The sequence below is a fragment of the Callorhinus ursinus genome, unplaced genomic scaffold, assembly GCF_003265705.2.
Source record: "Callorhinus ursinus isolate GAN/ISIS: 27379988/994484 unplaced genomic scaffold, GSC_fseal_2.0 scaffold59, whole genome shotgun sequence".
Taxonomy (NCBI): Eukaryota; Metazoa; Chordata; class Mammalia; order Carnivora; family Otariidae; genus Callorhinus; species Callorhinus ursinus.
The window spans coordinates 5474551-5498368 of NW_027397121.1; the positions used below are offsets into that span (position 1 = coordinate 5474551).

General features: G+C 51.7%; 1 protein-coding gene across 4 annotated transcripts; it reads right to left on the reverse strand.

Moving 5' to 3' along the window:
• Positions 1 to 2614: 2614 nt before the first annotated feature.
• Positions 2615 to 23526, reverse strand: DEF6 (DEF6 guanine nucleotide exchange factor). Of its 4 annotated transcripts, XM_025862426.2 has the most exons (12): positions 23253 to 23362; positions 15917 to 16149; positions 13139 to 13279; positions 12324 to 12521; positions 10435 to 10671; positions 10179 to 10325; positions 6891 to 6999; positions 6384 to 6682; positions 5161 to 5327; positions 4855 to 5053; positions 3405 to 3495; positions 2615 to 3201 (listed from the first exon to the last, which is right to left on the reverse strand). In XM_025862426.2, exons 3-12 carry the CDS (start codon positions 13169 to 13171, stop codon positions 2981 to 2983), a joined length of 1701 nt encoding a protein of 566 aa, XP_025718211.1. In that variant the 5' UTR covers positions 13172 to 13279; positions 15917 to 16149; positions 23253 to 23362; the 3' UTR covers positions 2615 to 2980. The 4 variants fall into 4 exon arrangements, with proteins under 4 accessions (XP_025718211.1, XP_025718208.1, XP_025718209.1 ...); XM_025862423.2 differs by lacking the exon at positions 15917 to 16149 and having other exon boundaries at positions 23253 to 23526; XM_025862424.2 differs by lacking the exon at positions 15917 to 16149 and having other exon boundaries at positions 12324 to 12509; positions 23253 to 23514.
• Between the last annotated feature and the right edge of the window lie 292 nt (positions 23527 to 23818).

Below are 23818 nucleotides of genomic sequence, written 5' to 3' on the forward strand. Positions count from 1 at the left end.
GATCATGGCCTGAGCCAAAACCAAGAGTCAGACGCTTAACCAACTGTGCCACCCACGTGCCCCTAGAAATGTATTTCTTTTTTTTTTAAGATTTTATTTATTTGACAGAGAGAGAGAGCACAAGCAGGGAGAGTGGGAGAGGGAGAGAGAAGGAGGCTCCCCACTAAGCAGGGAGCCCAATGTGGGGCTCGATCCCAGGACCCCGGGATCATGACCTGAGCCGAAGGCAGATGCTTAACTGACTGAGCCACCCAGGCGCCCCTGGAAATGTATTTCTTAATGAATGGATGGGCTGCTTTTTTCCCCCAGGTAGTTCATATGTTCCTAGTTGAATATAGTTTATTGCTGGAATGAGAGTGCATTCAGTGTCAATTCCAGACCCATGTTTTCATTTACACTACATTTTCATCTACTTATTGTAGATGGGAATTGAGAATTTTGATATAGCAGTGGCATTTAAATCTCAGTTGTTTACCAAAAAAAAAAATCACAAAGATCTACTATGAAAAGATATTGTTAATTATTTTTCAGCTGACAATGCAATTAAATCCTTCTAGGTTTTGAAAGCAAAGATTTAGAAACCTCCTGACTTGAAAACAAAAAGAATTTATTGTCCAGCTTTTAAGCCATTCATTTTCTCAGCACCCACAGCCAGCACCAGAATTGCAAATTGCTGCTTTGTTTAGTGTTCCAGGGCATTCCCCCCTCCCCCTCAGCCAGTCCACCACTGAAAGATAGTGGGTGAGGGAGTGGTGAACCTTGTTACAGAAAGTAGGGAAGGCGACAGTGAAAGAGGGCAGCAGTTTTGGGGACCTCGGTGGCATAGTCGGTTAAGCGTCCAACTCTTGGTTTCGGCTCAGGTCATGATCTCGGGATCATGGGATTGAGCCCCGCATTGGGCTCCTCATTCAGTGCGGAGTCTGCTTGAGATTCTCTCTCCCTCTCCCCCTGCCCCTCCCGCTCTCTTTCTCTCTCTCTAAAATAAATAAATCTTAAAAAAAAAAGAGGATAACAGTTTTGGTAAAGAGCACACTTGGAAGTTGAGGATCTACAAATTGATTTTCTTAAAACTCCTTGTACCCTAGAGATATCCTACCTCCAATCAGAGGACCATTGACTTTCCCACCAGGGGAGGGATTCCCATCCAGAATCCAGATTTCTTGTGCTCATAGATGTATTATGCTTCTTTCTACTTAATGTTTCCATGTTCTCCTACTCTCCTTTCTTATGAAAAATTTTAAGGACCATTGTGAATCCCAGCTCCTACCTAATGCTTCTGTCCCTTTCTTCCGAATTCCTACTGCCCTTAGAGTTTGAACCTCACTTCCCATCCCACAATATGCATTGTGTTATACTGGTAATTTTGTTTCATGACACTTTAAATAGAATGTAATGAAGTTCCTTGCAATAGGGCTTGGTGTCCTTGCAAAAGAAATGAACTTTGATATCAGCTAGCACATAAGCTGCAGGAGGGCAAGGACGCCATCTGTTTTGTTCTGTGCCATATAGCCAGCACCCAGCCCAATACCTGGCATATAAGAGCTTAATAAATAATTCATTGAATAAATGAATGGACTTGAGTTTGAATCTTAGCTCCTTCATCACTTTTAAGCTGCGTGACACCCAGTCATTCCTTTCAGAACTGAATCATTCAACAAGCACCTGTTGCATGCCTGCTAAGAGCCAAGCATTGTGCTGGGCACTGGGGATGTAAATTGAAGATATGTCTGTACCCTCAAGGAACTCATGCATCTGGTTATGGAAGCTGTTACATGAAGTGAGGTGGGAAGGACAGCCAGTGTGCAGACCCAGGGGAAGGAAAAGGAGGGGAGCCGTTAGCAGATCTATAAAGCAGAGGCACAGGAGGCTCTCCTGGGCTAGGGTGTCACAGGTCTCATGTGCCACATGTGGGAACGTGAACTTGACCTGACCGATTAGATATGGGGCAAGATGGAGAAGGAGTCGAAGGTGAGCACACAGGAGGAGGGTATGAAGGCCCTAGCCGTGGCAGTGGCCATAGCCATAGAGAGGGAGGGATACCTATGAGAGGGTGAAGGAGGATCTACTGGATTTCATGATGGGCTGTGTACCACGAGGGGGATGGGGGGGGAACACCCTAGATTCTCAGAGCTCTGTCTTAGGTGACATGGTCAGTGAGTCAAATAAAATGGGAAAAGAAGTGAGTTTGAAAGGCTTTGGGCAAGGTACCTGACCTCGCTGGGCCTCAGTTTCTCCACATGTAACATGAGGATAATAATATCCACCTCTCAGGGTTGCCACGAGAATGAAATAACTAGGGAAACTGCAGGGCATAGACTAGATGTTCAGTAACCACTTCTGGATGATACTAATAATAGTGCTTGCTCGTGGGCCAAACACTTAATCCTGACAACAACTCTATAAGGCAGGTACTATTCGTATCCCTGTTTTACCAACTTGGGAGCTGAAGCACAAGCCGGTGAGCAGACTTGACCAAAGTCACCCAGTTAGTAAGTGGCAGAGTGTACTTGCCTCGCCCCTGCACTCCACTTTACTCTTTCTGGGACCCAGAACTGGACTTGAGGCAGGAAGAGCGAACATGGCAGGAGAGATGGACGGCAGACCTGATCAAGGGTTCATTCCAAGAGCAGTTTTTATTTGGAAATGCGCCTCCACCACCTGGTGGCAGTCTGAGGACACACGCCGTTGGCTTGCTTATTTGCTCTCTTTTCCAGCCCAGGGCACAGGGTCCTTGGGGTTAAGGCACAAGATCAAGTTCTCAAGAATCAACATCCCAGACAGCCTCCGTGGTCAGGAGCCTGGGCTGGTGCCAAAAATGAAGTAGCCTCCATTCTGGACTGTGTCATGGTTGGAGGGCCGAGGGGGCTCCTGGCACCAGGACCTCAGCTCCCTCTTCTGCGAGGGCTGGCATCACCCACAGGCCAGCTGTGGCCAGGTTCTGGTGGGTATGAGGTTGGGGGGTGGGAGGGGATAGCAGAGGCTAATTTTCTGGTGCTGGGTCCAGTTTATTTTCCTGAGGGGGAGAAGCTGAGATGGGAGCCTCATCCCCACCATTGAGGGACTTCTGCTCGTTGCTGCTGGGCGAGGGGGTCCGGTTGCCCTGGGATCCCCAGCGGGTCAGGCGCTTTAGGGAGGAGTCGCGGCGGGCAAGTAGATGCGGCTGGAAGCCTGTGAAGGAGCTGCTGGTGGTGGGACGCTTATCTGGCAGAGAAAAAGCAACTCCAAGTAAGGACAAAGGTGCATGCGCAGGGGAGAGGTTGAGGGGCCTTGCCTCAGCCCGTGGGGGAGAGGAGAACCTCCTGACTTTCAATACCACACGGCCTCTCTAGATCTGAAAGGATCCCTTTCTCCCTCCTTTCCCCCACCCCACTCCAGAGAAAGCTCCAGGATCTACTCCTTCTCACCTCCAGGCTCAATTGGATGCATGAGCCGGTTCATCTGAACATTCCAGTGTTTCACGTTGGTGCTGGCCTGGCGCAACTTCTGCTGGGCAGCCTGTGGGGGCAGGGCCAGTGGAGAGCGGGTCAGAGACACCATCCTAGACAGGGTATCTTGACCTTTTCAAGTTTGTAGGCCTCTTAGAATCTGAAATCTCCCCCAGAAAAACTCATATACGTTCTTAAAGAGTTATGTAGATGAACAGTTAGCTTCCAATTTCAGGGGTCTCATGGACCCCCAATGGGTCAAAAATAGTCATCATTATAGTTTCCATTCATTAAGCAGCTAAGATGTACTAAGTATATTTATTATTTTAGTTAATCTCCAGAGCATAAGTTAACAACAAAGTGCAAAAGAAGTTAAGTGATGGGGTGCCTGAGAGGCTTAGTCGGTTAGGCATCTGACTTCGGCTGGGGTCATGATCCCAAGGGTCCTGGGATCGAGCCCCTCGTCAGGCTCTCTGCTCAGGGGGGAGCCTGCTTTTCCCTCTCCCTCTGCCTGCAGCTCCCCCTGCTTGTGCTCTCTCTCTCCCTCTCTCTCTCTGTGTCAAATAAAATTAAAAAAAAAAAAGAAGAAGAAGAAGTGACTGGCCCGAGACCTATGTTGAGCTGTAAACCACCGCACCACACCACCTCTCCAGGGTCAAATGCAAAACCTCTACTCCACTGTCCCCCCGGTCATTAGCAGTGGTTGTGGGTAAGGGAATCACGGAGGAACTTTCCCTTTCTATGTTACATGTTTCTGTGTCCAGATTTTTTACAATGACCATGTCAGCCAACAAGGCAAAATAAAATAATCAATATTAATAGAATATCAAAAATTAGGGGCTCCTGGTGGCTCAGTTGGTTAAGCGTTTGCCTTTGGCTCAGGTCATGATCCCAGGATCCCGGGATCGAGCCCCACATCTGGTTCCCCGCTCAGCCGGGAGTCTGCTTCTCCCTCTTCCTCTCCCTCTGCGTTCTCCTTCTCTCTCTCTCAAATAAATAAATAAAATCTTTAAAAAAAAAAGAACATCAAAAATTAAAACAACAACAACAACAACAACAACAACAACAAAAACCCTCTTCTATGGAGATCCGAGCCAAAGTACAGGGAGAGCAAGGTAGGCGCTTGGAAGAGTATGAGAAAAAAACTGCCCAGATTCATAATGATAAAAATAGCAGCTAATGTTTCTTCCCCACTTGCTACATACTAAATGTCAGCCATCAGCTCCTTTAGTCTTCAGACCATGCTATTTGAGGCCCCTTTCCCTGATGAGGGATTTGAAACTCAGAGAGGTTAGGCAATTTGCCTGAGGTCACACAGCGAGGAGACGGAAGAGTTAGGGTTTGAGGGAAGGCTCCAGATCCTGCGCGTGAAGGCGCTCACCCCGCCGGCCTCCTTCCTATCCCCCCACCCCCCACCCCCCGGCCTCACCTCTACGTCTTCGTCGGCCCTCTGCCGGTTCTGCCGCACTTCCTCCAGCTGAAGCTGGGCTTGGTGCAGGGAGCGGCTCTGCAGCGCCATCTCCTGCTGCAGTTCTTGCTTCTCCTGCTGCGCCCGCTCGATGTAGCGCTCCTGCTCCTCCTTCAGCTGCAGCAGCTGCTTCAGCTTCTCCTCCTCCTCCTGTAGCAGTCTGCGGGCGGGCGGGCGCTGCGTCGTCTCCAGAGCCAAGGCACCTCGCAGGCGCTCAGCAAGTGGGACGCCGGGGAGTCAGGGGAGAGGAACGAGAAGGGGTCCTACCGGGTCTGGGCTAGGCGCACGGCCTCCTCGTCACGCCGAGCTTTCACCTCCAGGTGCAGGGCCTCCTCGAGCCTCTGCTGCATCTCCTCCAGCTCTTGGATCCGCTGCCGCTGCCGGGCAGCCTCCTCCTTCTTCAATTCCATCTCAGCCTGCATGGAGGCCCGGGCCTGTGCCGAGACGCGGAGCCACGTCACTGGGGGCACCGCGTGGGGTAGGGGAGGCTGCAAGTACACTGCCCTTTCCCCAGGGCTCCGCTAGGCCGGCCCACATAGCTCTCTCTCAGTGACGGTCTGGGGAGTTCCTTCACGTCGGGATTCCTTCCTGATCTGATCTCTTTGTGGGAGCCTGGCTAGGTCAGATAATCGTCAGTGAAGAGATGCTACCTGGGGGGGGGGGGTCTCGTCACTCCCTGCCTAGCACCAGCCTTAATAACTATTATTCTGTGTTATAATATTAGGTGTTATGACTGTAATTAGGGCCAGTGCTAGGCAGGGAGTGACTATAATTATAGTAATTGTTGTAACAACTAAAGGTGTTTCCTCATTTGATCCTCATCATACCTCTAGGAGCAGTTAGCATCAACACGTCACTGATAAGTGATTGGGGCACAGAGAGGCTAAGTAACTTGCCTGAGATCACAAGTCTCCTAAGAGGCAGAGCTGGGATGGAATCCAGGTGTCTAACTCCAGCTCTAGATCTCTTAAATCCTAAATCTGATTGCCTCTACATGCCTAGTCCGCCTCCACATTCGTAAATCCTTCCTTCCTCCCATCCTGCATTCCCCAAACTGGTTTCAAGTTTGATCAAGTCTAGTCCAATCTAGTCTAGCGTTGGTCCAAACTTATCCCTGACTAGGGGGTCTTTAGCACCATCTCTGTCCAAGCCCCGCCCCCAGCCAAGGTCTCCAAACCAGGCCCCACTCTACACCTATAGCACTCAGCTCCGGCCCCACCACATTCTTTCATCTCAAGCCATCCTTCGGCCAGGTTCCTGCACCCCCACGCCTTCCTCATCCCGTCCCTGGCACAGGTTCGGTCCCGTACGCATGTTTCCAGCGCAGGGACTCTGTCCCAAGTCCCTCATTGCAAGCCCCGCCTCCACGCACCTCCTTCCCAGCCTGCGGGCTCCGCCCTCGGTCCCGGCCCCGCTCCCGGCCCTCCAATCCCGGGCCCGGTCTCTCCGCATCCTTCTACCCGCCGGCTCCCGCCGGGTGCGGGCCCCACCTGCTCCGCCTCGCGCAGTTGGCCCTCCAGCGCCTGCTGCAGCTCGCGGTGCTGGCTGCGGCGTCGCTCCTCCTCCTCCTGCAGCAGGTGCTCGGCCTGCCGCTGCGCCTCCTGTAGCAGCTCCAGCTCCTGCAGCTTCCGCTCCTTCTCCTCCTGCAGCTGCTGCAAGCGCAGCAGCTCTTCCTCCTTGGCCGCCCGGCGTCGCTCCCGCTGCTCCCGCTGCTCGCGCCGCTTCTGCTTCAGGTCCTTGTGCAACGACATCTTCCCCTCGGCCTGCAGCCGGATCGCGGTCTGGATGGCTGCGGAGGGACAGGGACCGGGTCGGCAGGGGGCTAGCCGGGAGCAGCGGGGTCCTCGAGGCGGCCCACCTCCAGAAAGGGGCCTGAGAGGTGGCTCGAGGCAGTCTCCAGCCTCTCGCTGGGCCATGTTGTCACCCTTTTCACTCGGCAGTGTTGTCACCCCCTGAGGCGTAGCCAGACCCAGGCCGCCCAGCGAGCACTCACTCACCCGCCGTCCATTCCTGGCGCTGGCGCGTGTCGGAGGCGCTCATCTCGTACGTGCGGGAGGCTGTCTTCACACAGAACATGCAGCGCTTCCCCTCTCGGTCGGGCAGCACCTGGGAGAGGGCCGGTGGCCCCACACGGGCTGGCTTCACTGGCGCCGGGGCCACACCCGCCGCCGGGGTGCTCCAGCTCCATCCCCTACCCCCCATTGCTGACCGTCCTCCCGGAGTACCGCTCCCACTCTGCCAGGGGCCTCTATGGCCCGGCGTGGAGGTTAGTTATGGGTGCGCTTGTGTCCCTACAAGTCTTGTGGCCTCTGCTCTTTGGAGGTAGGGCGGGGATGTTTTCATCTTGGTGTCTCTCCATGGGGCCTGGCACCTAATCCGTTACTGAGTGTGGATGCAGATCATTCGTGAACACCGCCAGTGACAGGGTCCTCACTATCCAAATCATTCATTTTCACAGAGCCCTGCCTGTTGGGAAAGTTCTCCATTCATTCATTCCACAGATCTTTTGGAGTGTCTACTGAGTGCGGCTCATTGTTCTAGGCATTTAGGATACTGAGGTGTGCCTAACAGACCAAATCCCTGCCTTCCCTAAGCTTATATTTTAGTGGAAAATAACAGCTACCACGTATTAAGCTTCTTCTTCTTCTTTTTTTTAAAGATTTTATTTTTAAGCAATCTCTGCACCCAACATGGGACTCAAAAACTCACACACGCTCCATCAACTGAGCTAGCTGGGGACTCCCATGTGTTGAGCTTCTTACACTCTAGAGGCTGAACTAGTGTTTTATATGCATCATTTTATTCATAACACTGAGACAACCTTGCCAAACGCATTATTAGCTCCACTTTACAGAAAAAGAAACTGAGGCTCTACCAGGTCCAGGAACATGCCAAATTCGCACTGCCTATTAGTGGTGGGGCTGGGCTTTCTGCCTAAGATCCATGCTCTGTCCTCAGTGACACCTGTTTCCTTATGTGACAAAAATGGAGAAAACCTAGGATGGCTATAATAATAATTTTTTTTAAAGATTTTATTTATTTGTGAGAGAGAGAGAGAGAACGAGTGGGGGGAGGGGCAGAGGGAGAAGCAGACTCCCTGCTGAGCAAGGAGCCCAACTCAGGACTCCATCCCAGGCCCCTGGGATCACGACCTGAGCCAAAGGCAGATGCTTAACCGACTGAGCCACCCAGGTGCCCTATAATAATAACTTTTAAAAAATGTAAAATAACACATGTTGATGAGGATATGGAGAAAGTGGAACTCTCATACACTGGTGGTGAGAATGTGAGATGGTATAGCTGCTACGGAAAACAATTCGGCTGTTCCTTAAAAAGTTAAACATAGGTCGCCTGGGTGGCTCAGTTGGTTAAGCGACTGCCTTCGGCTCAGGTCATGATCCTGGAGTCCCGGGATCGAGTCCCACATTGCGCTGCCTGCTCGGCAGGGAGTCTGCTTCTCCCTCTGACCCTCTTCCCTCTCATGCTCTCTATCTCTTATTCTCTCTCTCTCAAATAAATAAATAAAATCTTTAAAAAATAGTTAAACATAGAATATGGTAATTACCATATGATCTAGCAATTCTACTCAGTATGTACCCAGAGAAATGAAAACATATGCTCAACCAGAAACTTCAGCATGGATGGCCAAACCAGCATTATTCACAATAGCAAAAAGATGGGAACAACCCATTGTCCAGCAATGAATGAGTGGATAAACAGAGTGTGGTCTATGTACACGATGGAATATTATTCAGCCATAAAAAGGAATGAATTCCTGACCCATGCCACAACATGGATGAACCTTGGAACATTGTGCTGAAGAAAAGCCAGTCACAAAGGGACAAAATATTAGATGATCCCATTCCATTCTAGTTACCCAGAATAGGCAAATTCGTGGAGACAGAAAGTAGAATAGAGGATACCAGGGGCTGGGGAGAAAGGAGGGATGAGCTATTTCTTAATAGGTAGAGAGTTTTTCTTTGCGATGATGAAAAAGTTTTAGAAATAGATAGTGGTCACTCCCCCTGCTTGTGTTCCCTCTCTCGCTGTGTCTTTCTCTCTCAAATAAATAAATAAATAAAATCTTTTAAAAAAGGGGGGGTGGCGCCCGGGTGGCTCAATCATTAAGTGTCTGCCTTCGGCTCAGGTCGTGATCCCAGGGTCCTGGGATCGAGCCCCGCATCGGGCTCCCTGCTCAGCGGGAAGCCTGCTTCTCCCTCTCCCACTCCCCCTGCTTGTGTTCCCTCTCTCGTTGTCTCTCTCTGTGTCAAATAAATAAATAAATCTTAAAAAAAGGGATAGCGGTGAGGGCTACACAACATTGTGAGTATACTTAATGCTATGAATTGTACAATTAAAATGGTTAAAATGGCAAATTTCATGTTAGGTGTGTGTGTGTATATTTTTTTCAAACTACAGTTTAAAATAATTGTTTTAAGCCTCCTAAAATAAAAACAGACAGAGCCGAAGGGAAAATGGGGGGGAAGGACGGGAGGAGAGGGATGTGGAGAAAGAGGGACAGAGAGAGTTTCCAAAGAGAATGGAATTTGGGTGAAGGAGGAAAACTTTTCAAGAGGACTTTTAGAAAGTTCACTGTGGGGGTACCTAGTTGGCTCAGTCGGTTAAGCCTCTGCCTCTTGATTTTGGTTCAGGCCATGATGTCAGAGTCATGAGATGGAGCCCTGCAGTGGGTGGGCTCCCCACTGAGCGTGGATCCTGCTTAAGACTCTCTCTCGGGGCACCTGGGTGGCTCAGTCAGTTAAGCAGCTGACTCTTGATTTCGGCTCAGGTCATGATCTCGGGGTGCTGGGATGGATTCTCCTTCTCCCTCCGCCCCTCCCCTACCCCATGCTCTCTCTCTCTCTCAAGTAAGTAAATAAATATTTTTTAATAAAAGGATTCTCTCTCTCTCTCTGCCTCTCCCCTGCACCCCTCCCCCACCCACTCTCTTTCTCTCTAAAAAAAAAAAAAAAAGCTTTGCGTGTAGTGTGAGGCATAAGCCATCTCCTCTAAAATCCTTAGCAAAATCCACATTACTCACCAATGGCTTTAGTATTTGATTTGCGGTTTTGGTTTTTTTTTTTTTTTTTTTTTTTTTTAAGTGCTGGCATGGATGAGAATGGCCTTGAGGCACCCAGGTATATTTGGGTTATGGTCATCTCAGCAGACATTTGCCACTGTGGCTTTTCTCCATTCACCCTCCTCCCGAGCCTCTTGCCTTTACCCCACACTGGAGAGCCTCTGGGCCCTGAGTTGTGCTCCACCCCTTCGCCTGTCCCCCTCACCTCCACGCAGCACTGTGCATCCAGCGGGATAGTACCCCTTTTCTCCTTGCACTCTTCACTCCCAAAATAGCAGAGGGAGCTGGGCTGCAGCTGGAACCAGCGTTCTGCCCAGTTCCTCCGCAGGTGCCCTCGCTTCCACAGGTAGCCCTGCCATAGACAGAGCAAAGTCAGAGGCTTCCCTGCAACCCCCCACCCCTTAACCCCGCCCCCCGCACCCTGCCTTGGGGTCCTCCCCAAGCTCCCAGCTTGGCCTGACCTGCTTCAGGACATCTTGGATGAGCTCCTGGTAGACTTCGTGGATGGCCATGCTGAGAGTGTCCCGCCCCACACCTCGAAGACAGCGCCCCGTGTTGAAGAGCTCCAGGAACTGCCAGACGCTGAGCCCTCCAGTGGTCTGGGCTGCCTGGGATTCCTGGGCCAGCAGCTCTTCCAGCTCACCCAAGCCCACCTCCAAGCTCATGCTGCTGAGCACCTTCTTCAGCAGGTATTCCACCTGGAGGAGGGGGGAGGCCTGGGGACTGCAGCAGGCAGTGTTGCCTGTGACGATGCCGGGGTTGGGGGGGGCCCCTCTGGCTCCCAGAGCCTGGGCGGAGGTGACCAGGGACAGGGGGTAGGGGAGCCAGATGACTAAATGTTGGTGGAAACCAGGGTAGATTTGGGGGGCGGGGTCCTGGAGGCCCAACCCCAATTTGGGCATCCCCTTCCCTCCCCAACTTCCAGGCCCACGTCCCACTCCTCCATGCTTTAAATCAAGGGCAGGGTGAAGGTTGAGGGCTGGGGGCCAGGCAGAGGCAGCAAATCACAGAACACGTCAGAGGGGGTGCAAGGGCCCTCTCATCCAATACCCTTACTTTGCCGATGACCAAACTGAGGCCCAGAGAGGGAAGTGACTCGTTCTAAATCACACAGCAAGTTGGTGGCAGCCAGAACTCGATTCATATCTCCTGAATCCCATCTGAGTCCTTATTCCAAGCCCAAGCCCCAACCCCGAGGATCCATCCCCTATGGGAGGGCAAAGGGATTGGGGGTGGAGGTAAGCAGGGTAGGGACAGGAAACCTGCTACAGAGGAACAGGAAGTGGTGGTTGGGGTACATCCTGCTGCAGTTTGTTCATACAACATGTTGATCACGGCCATGAGCAGCCTTCTGGCCTATGAGGGGCCCCCTTACCCTGATAGGCGGGGGTCTGACGAGGGTGCCTAGCCAGGTGCCTGTGCAGATGGACACACATCCCTTTCCTGCCCCAGCAGCTTCTTGGGACACTCTCTTTAGGACTTTCACTCTGGAGGTTACCGGGTCTCCAACTGGGAGTGGGGTGGGTGTACCAGCTCAGGGATTAGGCATCTCCCCTCACCCTTCCCACAAACAGAGTCAAGGAGATAAAGCTGAGTGCGGTTAGAGGTGTCAGGACTTCTTGTAAACACGGAGGACCCCCTCCCCTCCACACCCTAAGACCTAAATTCACCCTGGCATCTTCACAGCCACCAAAAGGGCTAACAGATCAGGAGAAGGCTGAATGGATGGGGGAGAGAAGTGGAAGGGGGGCAGGGGGGCACCTGCCCTGGCTTCGTCCATGAGTTGAAGAGGTAGGGGCACAGACCCCAGGCCTCTACTCCCAGGATGCTCCAGAGAGGGCTCTGGAGCCCGGAGCTGGGTCGGCCATGGCTCTTCCTCCATATTATAGAAGACAGGGAGGGAAAATCTAGAACCGGGGCCAGATCTAGTTGCCTCTGCTGGAATAATGGGCCAGGCATCCCAGGAAAGTCTCCCTTCCCCTCATCTGGTAACCTTCTCAGATTGCCACAGTGCCTGAAGTCCTGGCATTCGATCTTAAATGTTTTCATTTTTAAATGCCCGGTAAGGTATCAGGCTACACTCCTGTGTAAATAGAATCTGTGGTCATTTTCCTCCTTTGAGGGCCAAGAGAGCCCTGAAGAAAGTGTAGTTTTGGTTCTCCAGGGCACAGTGACTCTGATACAGGCAATTCTAGGCATCTGGAGACAGCTGGGTGCAGAGAGGCACCAGCGTGGGGAGACCAAGAGGTGCGGGGATGTGGGAAAGTTACAGAGGCGATTTGGCCTCCTTCATGGTTTTGTTGAGGCCTGGCCCCAGTGATTCAGCCCCTGGGGCTGCCATCACCCTCACCTCGTCAGGAACCATGATCAGAGGGTACTTGTCCTCAGACAGGAAATTGAACAGGCACCAGAGGCGGAAGGCATCCTCATTGGAGAGCATGTTGTTCCCGTTGCTGTCCACCCGATAGTTCTTCTTGGCCGTCAGGGTCCAGCACAGCTCATCAAAGTGCTCCTTAACGAAAGCCCCCTCCTCCACCTGCCACCAGGCCTGCAAGTCAGCCAAAACGGCCACCCCATCCTTGCTCTACCACCAAACAAGGCTCTAGGGGCTTTCTTGGGGTCACCTACTCCCCTGCTCCCTACCCTGCCAAGTTGGGGCTCTGACTTGAGTAATCCCTGAGCTGCTTACCAGGTAACTAGCTGATTCCAACCACCCACCCCCTCCCCCCTCCCCAGTCCCCTGCCAATAGAGAAACTGGTCCCTCAGCCCAAGGGAGAAAGAAGGGGAGGGCAAGGGGGTGGGGATGCACGACCGTGAAGAACCTGAGAAGAGAGTGACAGCTGGGAGGAGCAGGGGGCACAGCACTGGGGGACACTGGAGAGCCCTACAGCTAGAAATGGGAGGTGAGCCTAGGCAGGGATGGGGTGGAAGGGTGGAGGCTAGGATAGAGGTGAGGGAGATGGAGGGGGGAGTTGGGGGGGCAAGGAGGGGACAAGTGGCTGGAATGTGAAGGACGGAGATGGGAGGGCAGGGACAGACAGCAGGGACAGACAGCAGGGACAGAAGTGGGAGTTGAGAGGGTGGGAGGAGTTGGGGTGGCAATGTGTCGGGGCACTGGCCAGACTGGGAAGTGGGGACAGGTGCCCCCTCGAGCAAGGCCCCACCTTGTCCAGGATGTACTTGTTGAGGTAGGGCATGTATCCCTGGCTGGACACGGGGCCGTCGTCATCATCCCGGAAGTGCTCCTCCAGAGCCACGGGGTCGTGGGGGATGTGCAGGACCGTGTACAGGTTGTGGGACAGCACCTGAGACAGAGTGGCAGTTGGCCTTCCCATGCCCCGGCCAAGCCTGGGCTAGAGGGCTGCTCCCACCTCCCGGCTTGTCCCCATTCCCATCCTGGCTAAGTCCTCCGCACACATTATTCAATTCAATCATAACCAAAACATAGGCATTTGTATACAAGGGAATATTATTCAGCCATACAAAAGAAAGACATCTTGCCGTTTGTGACAACAGGGGTGGACCTTGAGGGCCTTATGCTAAGTGAAATAAGTCGGAGAAAAATATATACCAGATGATCTCACTTATATGTGGAATCTAAAAAACAAATTAACCCTCCACCCCCACCCCAAGCTCATAGACGCAGAAAATGGATTGGTGGTTGCCAGGGGCAAGGGTAGGGGTGGGTGGAATGGGTGAAGGAGGGTCAAAAGGTACAGCTTTCGGTTATAAAATAAGTCATGAGGAGGTAACACACAACATGGAGACTATAGTTAATAATACTGTATGGCCTATCGGAAAGTTGCTAAGAGTAGATCTTAAAAAATCCTCATCCCAAGAAAAAAAGTTTTGTAACTATGTATGGGATAGATGTTAACTAGACATTGTGGTGATCATTTCACAATTATTTACAAATACCACATCATTATGTTGGACATCTGAAACTAATATAATGTTGTATGACAATTATACCTCAGTAAAAACAAAAAAACCTAAAACCGTACACCCTTACTATGCACCAAGCACTGAGCTAAGCACATTATATATAATTCACTTAACCCCCATAACCACTGTTAATATCCCCATTTTACAGATGAGAGAAAAGAGCTGGGATTCAAACCCAAGCAGCCATGTTCTCAGCCACTTCATTGGGTAGGGATGTCCTCTTTGTGCAGACAAGGACACCGAGGCTCAAGAGATTCGATAAATTGCCCAAGGATCCACAGTGAGCAAGAGTCTGGGATTCAAACCCAACTCCGCAGATCCCAAAGCCTAGGTGCTTCCTAGGATGCTGGGCTGTCAACAGGGAGGTGGCTGTCACCCCAGGGCAGGAACCCCGAATTTCTCATCATTCCCATCAAAGACTCAGGGTTCAGGCTGCAGTGTGTCTGCTCCAGGAAAGGCAAGTGCAGTTCCAGTCACTGCCCTTCAAAGATGGAAGGGAGCTGGAGGGGGCTCAGAGAAGGCTCACGAAAAATGGTCTGTGACATGTGGAGGAAAAGGCCTAGAACGGCTGGTGGCCAGGATGGTGTGGAGGGGAAACATGAGTTGTTAACAAACCCACAATATAAGAACAAAGATTGAAGTCTGAACAAGATCAGGAAAGAAATAAAATTGCCTTGGGGGTACTTCTGTCATAGTACTTATCCCAGAGTGAATGATTAAACTACTCGTTACTGGGGCGCCTGGGTGGCTCAGCCGGTTGAGCATCCGACTCTTCATTTCTGCTCTGGTCCTGATCTTGGGGTCGTGAGATCGAGCCCCGCATCGGGCTCTGCACTGAGCGGGCAGTCTGCTTGCGATTCTCTCTCTCACTCTTCCTCTGCCCCCCACCTCCCCTCCCCGGCTCGCACACACACTCTCTCTCTCTAAAAAAAAAAAAAATAATAATAATAATAAAATAAAAAATAGGGGCGCCTGGGTGGCTCAGTTCGTTAAGCCACTGCCTTCGGCTCAGGTCATGATCCTGGAGTCCCGGGATCGAGTCCCACATCGGGCTCCCTGCTGAGCAGGGAGTCTGCTTCTCCCCCTGACCCTCCCCCCTCTCATGCTCTCTCTCTCTCTTTCATTCTCTCTCTCAAATAAATAAATAAAAATAAAATAAAAAAATAAATTTAAAAAAGTAAAATAGTCATTATTGCACACCTACTATGTGGCAGCCACTGTATGAGATGCGTTCTATACCCCATGTCTAACCTGCGCAACAACTGTGATACACAGACACTATCCCTGTTTTTCAGATGAAGATGCTGAGGCTTGGGGAAGTTCAGAGCAAACAGCCGAGCTGAGCTTGCAACCAGGTGTGCCTGGCCCTGAAGGCTGCCTCACTATTACAGTGCTGACCCTGAGACTCTCTCTGCAGGTAGATGGTGAACTCTGGGGACAACGTCTCTGTTCATCTCCATGTCCCACGGCCCCTACGTCCTCTTCTGCCCCCGAAAGGCAGTCAATGAAAGCTGTATGTAAGGGCTGCTTCCCCAGTTAAGCTTAGAGTCAGTTCCTGGGGCAGGAGCTGGTAACATCCCAGAGGTGGTACGCGAGCCAAATCTGCACTTCTTTATTCCCTGGTGAGAAGAGGTGGGACAAAGGATTGACCCCCCCCCCCCCCCCCCCCCCGGGTAATCTCCTGAGCCTCAGGCTCCACTGAGGCCAAGTGGGAGGTTGGTAGGCCCAGCAAGAGGGGTGCTTCTCTTTTCCGTCACTCCCCTCTGGGCAGCCATCTCTGACCGCCACCCCCACCCTCATCCCCACGCTCTTCAGATCATCTCCTGTGCCAGGTTTGGTTCTGCTTCTCTTGTTCTAGAGGACATCTTCAGTTTCTTCCTGACGAAGTCGGCCCTCTCCACCCATATTTGGTAATGGAGCCTTAATTTTTCTTGGAGAAGCACCTCTCCCCCCATTCTCAGTATCTGTGGTACGGACTATTTGCACCCCTAACCCACCTGGCTGCAGGGGTGGGCACATCAGAGTCACGGTGATTGGCTCAAGGAAGGGCACATGACCAATCCTGGGCCAATGAGAATCAGCCCTATGATTTTGGCTTCCTCTGGTGAAAAGAGGTATACGCTTCCCATGAAATTGTTAAGCTGTTGGAACGGAGATAAACATCTTCACCTTCCGAGCCTCAGTTTCACTGTCAGCAAAACAGTGGGATAATACCTGTCCTGTGGAGAAGCTGTGAGGATAGAGTGAGAGGACATATGGAGACAGCCAGAATTAGATGTGCACAGAGCAAATGTTAGATCCCTTCCTGTAGACAAAATGCGGTTTTTTTACCTAACGAATTGACATAGATCAGAAGACTGATAACATCAGGTACTGAAGAGGTTGTGGAGAAATAGGGACTTGAAGGCCCTACTGTTGAGGCGTGAATTGGTAATCTTTCTGGAGGGCAAGAATGTATCAAACTTAAAATTGGGAATGATCCCAGCATTTTTTTCCCAAGATTTATTTATTTAAGAGAGAGAGAGAGTGTGTAAACTGGGGGAGGGGCAGAGGGAGAGGGGAAGCGGACTCCCCGCTAAGCGGGGAGGGCTTGTTCTCCCAACGCGGAGATCATGACCTGAGCCAAACCAAGTTGGTCGCTGAACCAACTGCGTATGCTCCACCCAGGCGCCCTGCCCCCTGCATTTCTAATCATCTAACCTGTAGATGCTCAAGGGAACAGAACTACATGTACAAGAATGTTCACTGAGGCATGTTTATAATATGAGGAACTGGAGACAGCTTGAGGCTCCTTCAGTAAGGGCCACACATGGACCTATGTGTGGTTGGAAAGATTTTATACATCTGCCACTTGTGTGCTACGGGCAAGTGATTTTCTCTAAGACCTTGGTGTCCTCTGTGAAGATTATAAGAAGGCCTAGTCTGAAGGGTTTTTAGAATGAAGAGCTTAGCACAGCACCTGGTGCATAGCTTATTGTTTAATAAAATTGTGTGCTATTTTTATTATGTTTTTACAAACAGACATGGGAAGATAGGCGGCATGCTATAGTGGCTGGTGAAAAAAGCAAGCTATAGAATGAAATGTTTGTAAAATAAATGTGTGCAAAGATTAGGTTGAACCATAGCACATTTTAATAGATGCTTTAATAGATTGAAACAATAAAATGTCAGCAATTTCATACGGTTCAACCTAATATGTTTATGCGTACATAGAAAAAAATCTAGAGGACTCAGCAAACTGTTACCAGCTATCACCCCACCATCCTTCCCCAGGGAGGGGCGGAACTTTCACCATCTTTTTTTTTTTTTTTAAGATTTTTGTTTATTTATTAAGAGAGATAATGATAGAGAGAGAGCATGAGAGGGGGGAGAGTCAGAGGGAGAAGCAGGCTCCCTGCTGAGCAGGGAGCCTGATGCGGGACTCGATCCCGGGACTCCAGGATCATGACCTGAGCCGAAGGCAGTCGCTTAAACAACTGAGCCACCCAGGCGCCCTCATCATCTTTAACGTTACATTTGTCTTTGAATTTTTTTAACCAGTAACATGTTTTACTTATAGAATAAATTTCATCTTCTTTAAAATTATATTCTTCTGCACTCTGATTTTTTTTAAACAGGAGCATATATTGTTTTTAGGACAAAAATTTTAAACTACAGAGATAAAAAGCAAAGAGTGCCATTAACCACTGTTATTAATGTACCCTGTTATTAAGTTGCTCTATAATAACATTCCTTTGCTGTTCCCTTTTTGTGTGAGCATTTCTGGGTGCTCGACATTCCTGGAGGGCAGCAAGGACTCTGTGTTCAGGCCTGATTCCAGATCTCAGTACGATGTCCTGCACACGATAAATGTTTTTGACCGACTCCTCAAGTTTCACTTAAACGCTCCAATGGTTTCCTGTTGTTCTCAGAGTAAAATCGCAAGTCCTTCCAGAGGCCTTGGGCCCCCTGAGACCCAGCCTGCTGCACCTTCTCTGGCTTCATCCCTCTTGGTCACTTCTCTGCAGCTACTCTGACCCTCTTGACATTCCTCAGCCGGGCCAGGCACACATTTGCCTCAGGGCCTTTTCGCTTGCTATGCCTTCAGCCTGGAATATTCTTCTCCCAGGTCCAGGCATGGCACACACCCTCCTCTCCTTTCCATCTTTACTTAGATGCCCCCTTCTCAAGGAGGACTTCTCTGGACCCCCTTAATTAAATCTATAACCCCATCCCCTCTACCGCCCCCACCAATCTCTATCCCTGTTTCTGCTTTATTTACTTCCATGTCATGTATCATTTTCCATCACATGATACATTTTTACTTATTTTGTTTTTCATCTGTATTCTCTGACTAGAATGTCAGCACCTCAAGGGTGGCAATTTTTGTCCCTTTTATTCACCTCATTCACTGCTATGTCACTGGGTCTGGCACATAAGGGACACGCAATAAATATCCGTTGAATGAACTTAAATGCTTCACGGGAAGAAGTAGGAGAAATACAAAAGTCAGACATGGACTGAATCTCTCTGGGCAACTTAACCTCACTGGGCCTCAGTTTCCATAGGTCTGAAAACGGGGTTCAAAGAGATGATGTACAAACCCCCATCCCACCCCAGGAGAGAAGGGACCACACAGCGGCACAGTTATTTGGAGCTGTTCCTTGCCTTGGTTCGTTCGTCCACACTGTCCTCTAAGACCTGCCTTCCTCACCTGTACCTTTTGCCAGTGGAATCTCAGGGGCCCGGGACAGAGGCTCCAGTCCCTGTGAGCCATCAGGTGTCAGGACATGAAGGAATTAAAGGCTCCAGACACCGGGGGCTCAGGGCCTCTCCCCAGAGAGCTCGGCAGACCTCAGACTGCCAGGCTTCCTGTGCCTGGGCTCGGGTTGGGGCTAGAGGTGGGGAGAGGGTGTGACCAGAAGAGGGTCACCCTGGAAAGGAAATGGCAGGGGTGGAGGCCAGAATGTGCAGGAGCCCAGGGGGCTGATTTCAATCAGTCCTCAGCCCTGGAGCCAGGGACTCTCATTACCCTCCTTTTATAGACGAGGAAATCAAGGCGCAGAGAGGTAAAGTGTCTTCCTGCAAGTCTGCCTCTAAAGGCCTGCTCTTGATCTCTCCACTACATTAGCTCTGGCTGAGCCTCAGAATCACCTGGGGAGCTGCAGAAACTGACTGGCGCTGGGGCCCCGCCCTCCTGACTGACTCAGAGTTTCCAGGGGTGGGTGGGGTCCAGGTGTCTGTAGTTTTCACAAGGCTGCCAGTGGGGTCCTTCAGAGAGGACTCTCTCACAGTCTCACTGCCCAACCAGGCAGCCCCTGACCGTCGAGCTGGCAGCCATTGACCTTCGAGAGGCTTCATTGACGCACCGTTTCCTCTGAAGGCATGTGGGGAAGTGGTTCTCTTCGGGGGGCTTGTGAGTTCCCTGAAAACTCAGGTGTGGGGATGGGGCAGATGCTGGCCTGTGGTTCTGTGGTTCCCAGCCTTTACTGGACGCGTATAGGACGGGTGTGGGAACCCATGCACAGCACCGACTGATGGCTACAGACAGAATGAATAATCTCTCTCTCGCCTAGATGGCCTATAGTGTTGTTGTTGTTGTTGTTTTTTATGTATCTAGGTGCCAGGTGATTTTTTGTACAATATACAGATCCTTTTAAGAGTTACTGAATGTATTTTACTAAAGCATAACTACTATCACGAGGGAGGAGCACTGGGAATTTTAAAAGGTGGGAATCTCCGGATGAGCTGTGTGCCTGCTAACAGCAAGAAAGGGCTAGAAGGGGTTGGGGGGCGCCTAGGTGGCTCAGTCAGTTAAGCAGCTGCCTTCAGGTCCTGGGATTCAGCCCCGCATCTGCATCCTCGCTCCCTGCTCAGCAGGGAGTCTGCTTCTCTTTCTGCCCCTCCCCACCTTTCCTGCTCTCTCTTGCTCTCTCTCACATAAATAAATAAAATCTTGAAAAAGAAAGGGCTAGAAGGGGTTGAGGGTGGGCACCAAAGGAAAGACAGGCTTGGAAAAGGGAAAGGGGAGGCTGCATCAAGGGTCAATTTCATCTACTTGATGTACTTTGTTAAAATTTCTTTTAGTAGGCTAGCTGGTGATCCCCAGTTCAACCCTCTGCCTTTACAGATGAGAAACTAGAGGTTCAGAGACAGCGATCACTTGCCCAAGGTCATCTAGCTGGGGAGCAGGCCTATGTGGCTCTGAGTCAAGTGCTCTGCACATCACTAAATCATCCCGTCACTCCCTGCCATCCTAGCCCGAGACCAGTGGCAGGAAGGGGTCAGAACAAAGTTGAAGATCGTGGGCTCCTGGGTGGCTCAGGTCATGATCCCGGGGTCCTGGGATTGAGCCCCGCATTGGGCTCTCTGCTCAGTGAGGAGCCTGCTTCTCCCTCTCCCTCTGCCTGCCGCTCTGCCTACTTGTGATCCCTCTCTCTCTCTCTCTCTCTCAAATAAATAAATAAAATCTAAAAAAAAAACAAACAAAAAAACAAAAGCTGAAGACCCCAGCCAGCAGATTCCTGGACTGGAGTTGCTCTTGACTTGCCCTCCACCAAAATGAAGGTTGTCGTCCCCCTCCCTGCCTGCCCACCCTGGCTCCTGCTAGCCAAGGGTAAGGGGCAGGACTGCTGCCTCCTAAGGGCTCACTGAGCCAGAGACACACTGCTCCATCCACATCCCCAATTGCAGGGCCATTACCCCAATTCTCAGCTGACTCCCCACTAGGCCTGGAACCAAGGCTGCTCCCCAGAGAAGAAGATGTGGCCATTAGGAAACCCATGATTGCCAAGGCTCTCCTCCTTGCTCTCCCTCCGGCAGGACCACTACTGCCTCCCAAAGGTCTTTAGAGAAGGAGGTTCTGGGGACCCTGGGAAAACTCACAGTCCTCAACTCCTGGGAAATTCTGTGCTCCATCTGAATCCATCCTGGGCAGAAGTGCCATGCCTATGGGTCTCATTCTACTTTTCTCAACTCACCTGGACAAAGGCCATGGTACCTTCTACAAGAATACAAACAGAGGAAAACCCATCCGCTCTGCCGCCCAAGCCTTCTCTTCTCCAGAGAGAAAATCATGACGCGCTGGGCTACTTGTCAGACGCCTCCCTGCTCTTCCTCCTCCCTCATCACGGCTTTGCCCCTGAGAGCCAGCGGCAGCCCGAAGCATCAGGGAAGCGGGGACTGTCACGGACAGACGTTGCTCGCTAGGCGGGTGCACGTCTCCCTGCCTGGTCCCGATCCAGGGCCCTGAGGCCAGGGACAGTGTTAGTGAGGACAGACTAACCCCAGGGTCTTTTCCCTTCTCCCACGAGTCTTTTCAGGGGTGGGGTTGGCCCCCGCTGCTATCTCTCTCATCTGCTTCTTCCTCTGACTTCTGACCACTTCTCTTTTGCTCCTTTGTCTTTCCGGCATCCCTGCCCCCAACACGATCACTACTTCCTCCTATTCCAGTATCTCCCACTATGGTCTCAGGGAAGAACTGCCTTGCCTATCCTTCTCTGGTGTGACATGGGCCCTACCATGTCTCTGCCTCACCGACCACCCAGCCCAAGACTCCCGTGGCTTGGCACAGATTTCCAGAGTGGACACGTTTTCTGTTGAGTGGGGGAGAAAGCTCCCTGCTCCTGTGTGACCAAAGGCTGCTGGCTGTGGGCTCAATTTGAGCTGTGATGCGGTACAGACGGTGGACAGTTCAAGGATGTAAGCTCCTAATAGAATCTTCCCTGCAAATACTCGACCTGTGGGGGTGGGGAGTGGGCATCGATCCAGCTGGAGGCCAAGAAAAGAGGGTCAAGGTAGGAAGCCTTACTGGCTGATGGCACCAGGAAAAGGGGAATCACTTTCCACATGTGAGAGGTGGGCATAGAGAGCCTGGGGAGGTTATAGGGGCTGCAGGTAATGGAGACAGAAAATGGTACCTTGGAGATAAACTATGGAGGTTGGGATTGTTCCTACAAGATGGGAAAGGCAGTGGGAGGTGGATGTAGGGCACGGGTTTCTGTAGGGATGGATTTTGGATGATCTGCTATTCTCCTGTCTATCCTGAAGCCCCCACTAGATGACATGATCTGCAATAAAAGGTTTTACGGAGAATGTAAGGAAGAACCTGCCTTATTGAGGAATCCTCCCTGATGATCAAAGGTAGTAGTGGACTATTTTTCCTGGGGGAGTCAAGAATCATTTTTTGGATGCTCATAAGTCTGGCTAAGGGACAGATTATGGGATAGGACCAGTTTGGGATATCCAAGTTTATTGTGTCCTAGTTCAGCAAAGGAGGGGGCTGGAATGGGGGCGGTGCATAATGCCTATCCTGCCTTATTCATCTCGCCCACGTTTGCAGTCACCTCCTACACCTTGGTCATTAAAAATGGAGGTTTCCTTGACACCAGAAATCTAGAGCCTAGCATCATGCCAGGCACATGGTCACTCAGTTAACATGTGAACGGAATGAATAATCCCTTAAGGCAAGTCACGGAGAGTTGAGGCTTACCCTGCTCCTGTCTCCCAGTGTTCCCTGGTTCCAGTGGCCTGGGGCCTTGCTTCTTCCCCACTAACCAGGGTGGAGAAGGCAGCACTAAGCCAGGACTGGAGGGAAGGAAGGAGAGAAACTTGCTGGTCTCCCAGGAATTGTTTAGGTCCAAGTACTGAACTGTAGGGCAATCACTGATGGGGCTCTTCCTGGGCTCACATTCGAGCCCCTCCCTGTCTGAGGTCCCAAGGCCAAAGGGAGCAGTTTCCCAACCTGGCGTGTGGGAGGAGGGGGCGGTGAGCTGGGCGGCCCGGGGCAGAACAGGGTCTCGGTCCTTGCCCCTTCCTAGCACTGTTGCATCTGGGAGACAGGGTTCAGAGGAGCTGTTCTCTGCCAAAGGTGACCCAGTCAGCCTGGTCTGGAACTGGGACAGGCTCTTTAAGCCTCTCTCTCAGCTCCGGGAGGAAGTGACTGACAAGTACTAACTAACTGTCTCTCTTCAAAGCCAGGAGGAAGCAGCAGGAAGGAGTAGGGTGCGTACCTAGGCTTCACTCTGGGGAGACGTGCGCTCATCACACGGAGTATAGGATGTAGCCTGGCCTGTTGGCCTTCAAAACCTAATGATGCCAACTCCACCCTCCAGAGAGTCCGGGGAGCAGGTCTCTGGGCAGAGGCTCCGCGTCTACCTCCGGGGGGCCCCAGAACATGGGCAGCAGCATTCACTGGGCTGCGTCGTCCCGGTTACCCAGTCCCGGCTCCCCTCCCCAGGCCTGGGCCTCTGGATGGCTGAGTGCCATCAGCACAGCGTTCCTGCCTGGCTCCTGGGCGGCAGGGGCTGAGGAGGCACGTCTGCCGGCCTCCCCTGGGCCCCGGGGGCTCCTCACCTTGAGCTGGGACTTGGAGACCTTGCCGCTCTTCTCCACGTCCAGGGCGGTGAACGCGTACCAGATGGACTTGAGCAGCTCCTTGCGCAGGGCCATGGCTGAGGTGCCCGCCCGGCCCGGGGGCGGCTCTGACACCGAGATCCGGTTTCAGGAAATGCAAACGGCTGCAGAGACCGCAGAGGGGCCATGGCGCAGAGCAAGAGCTCCACCTGCCTGCTTGCGCGGGCTCCCTGTGCTGCCAGGAACAGGCCTGTTGCCCTTGCAGTGCTCATGGCCTCACTCTCTGCGTGGGACCTCGGAACCCAGCACGGGAGAGCCAGAGCCCTGCTTCTGTTCAGTGTGGCTCCCCGAGCGTGCGGCCCTCGAGAAGTCTTCTCAGCCCCAGAAACTTCTGGGGCTTCCTGGGCTCCCAGAGGCAGCTTGTTGAGGGGAGAAGAAAAAAAAAAAAAGCAAGCCCACCCTGGCTTTCAGAGGGTGCAGGTAGAGGGTATCCTGTCTCACTTCCACACTTACCAGGCAGGAGGCCTTGGATGAGTTACTACTAACCTCCTTGAGCCGTTCCCTCA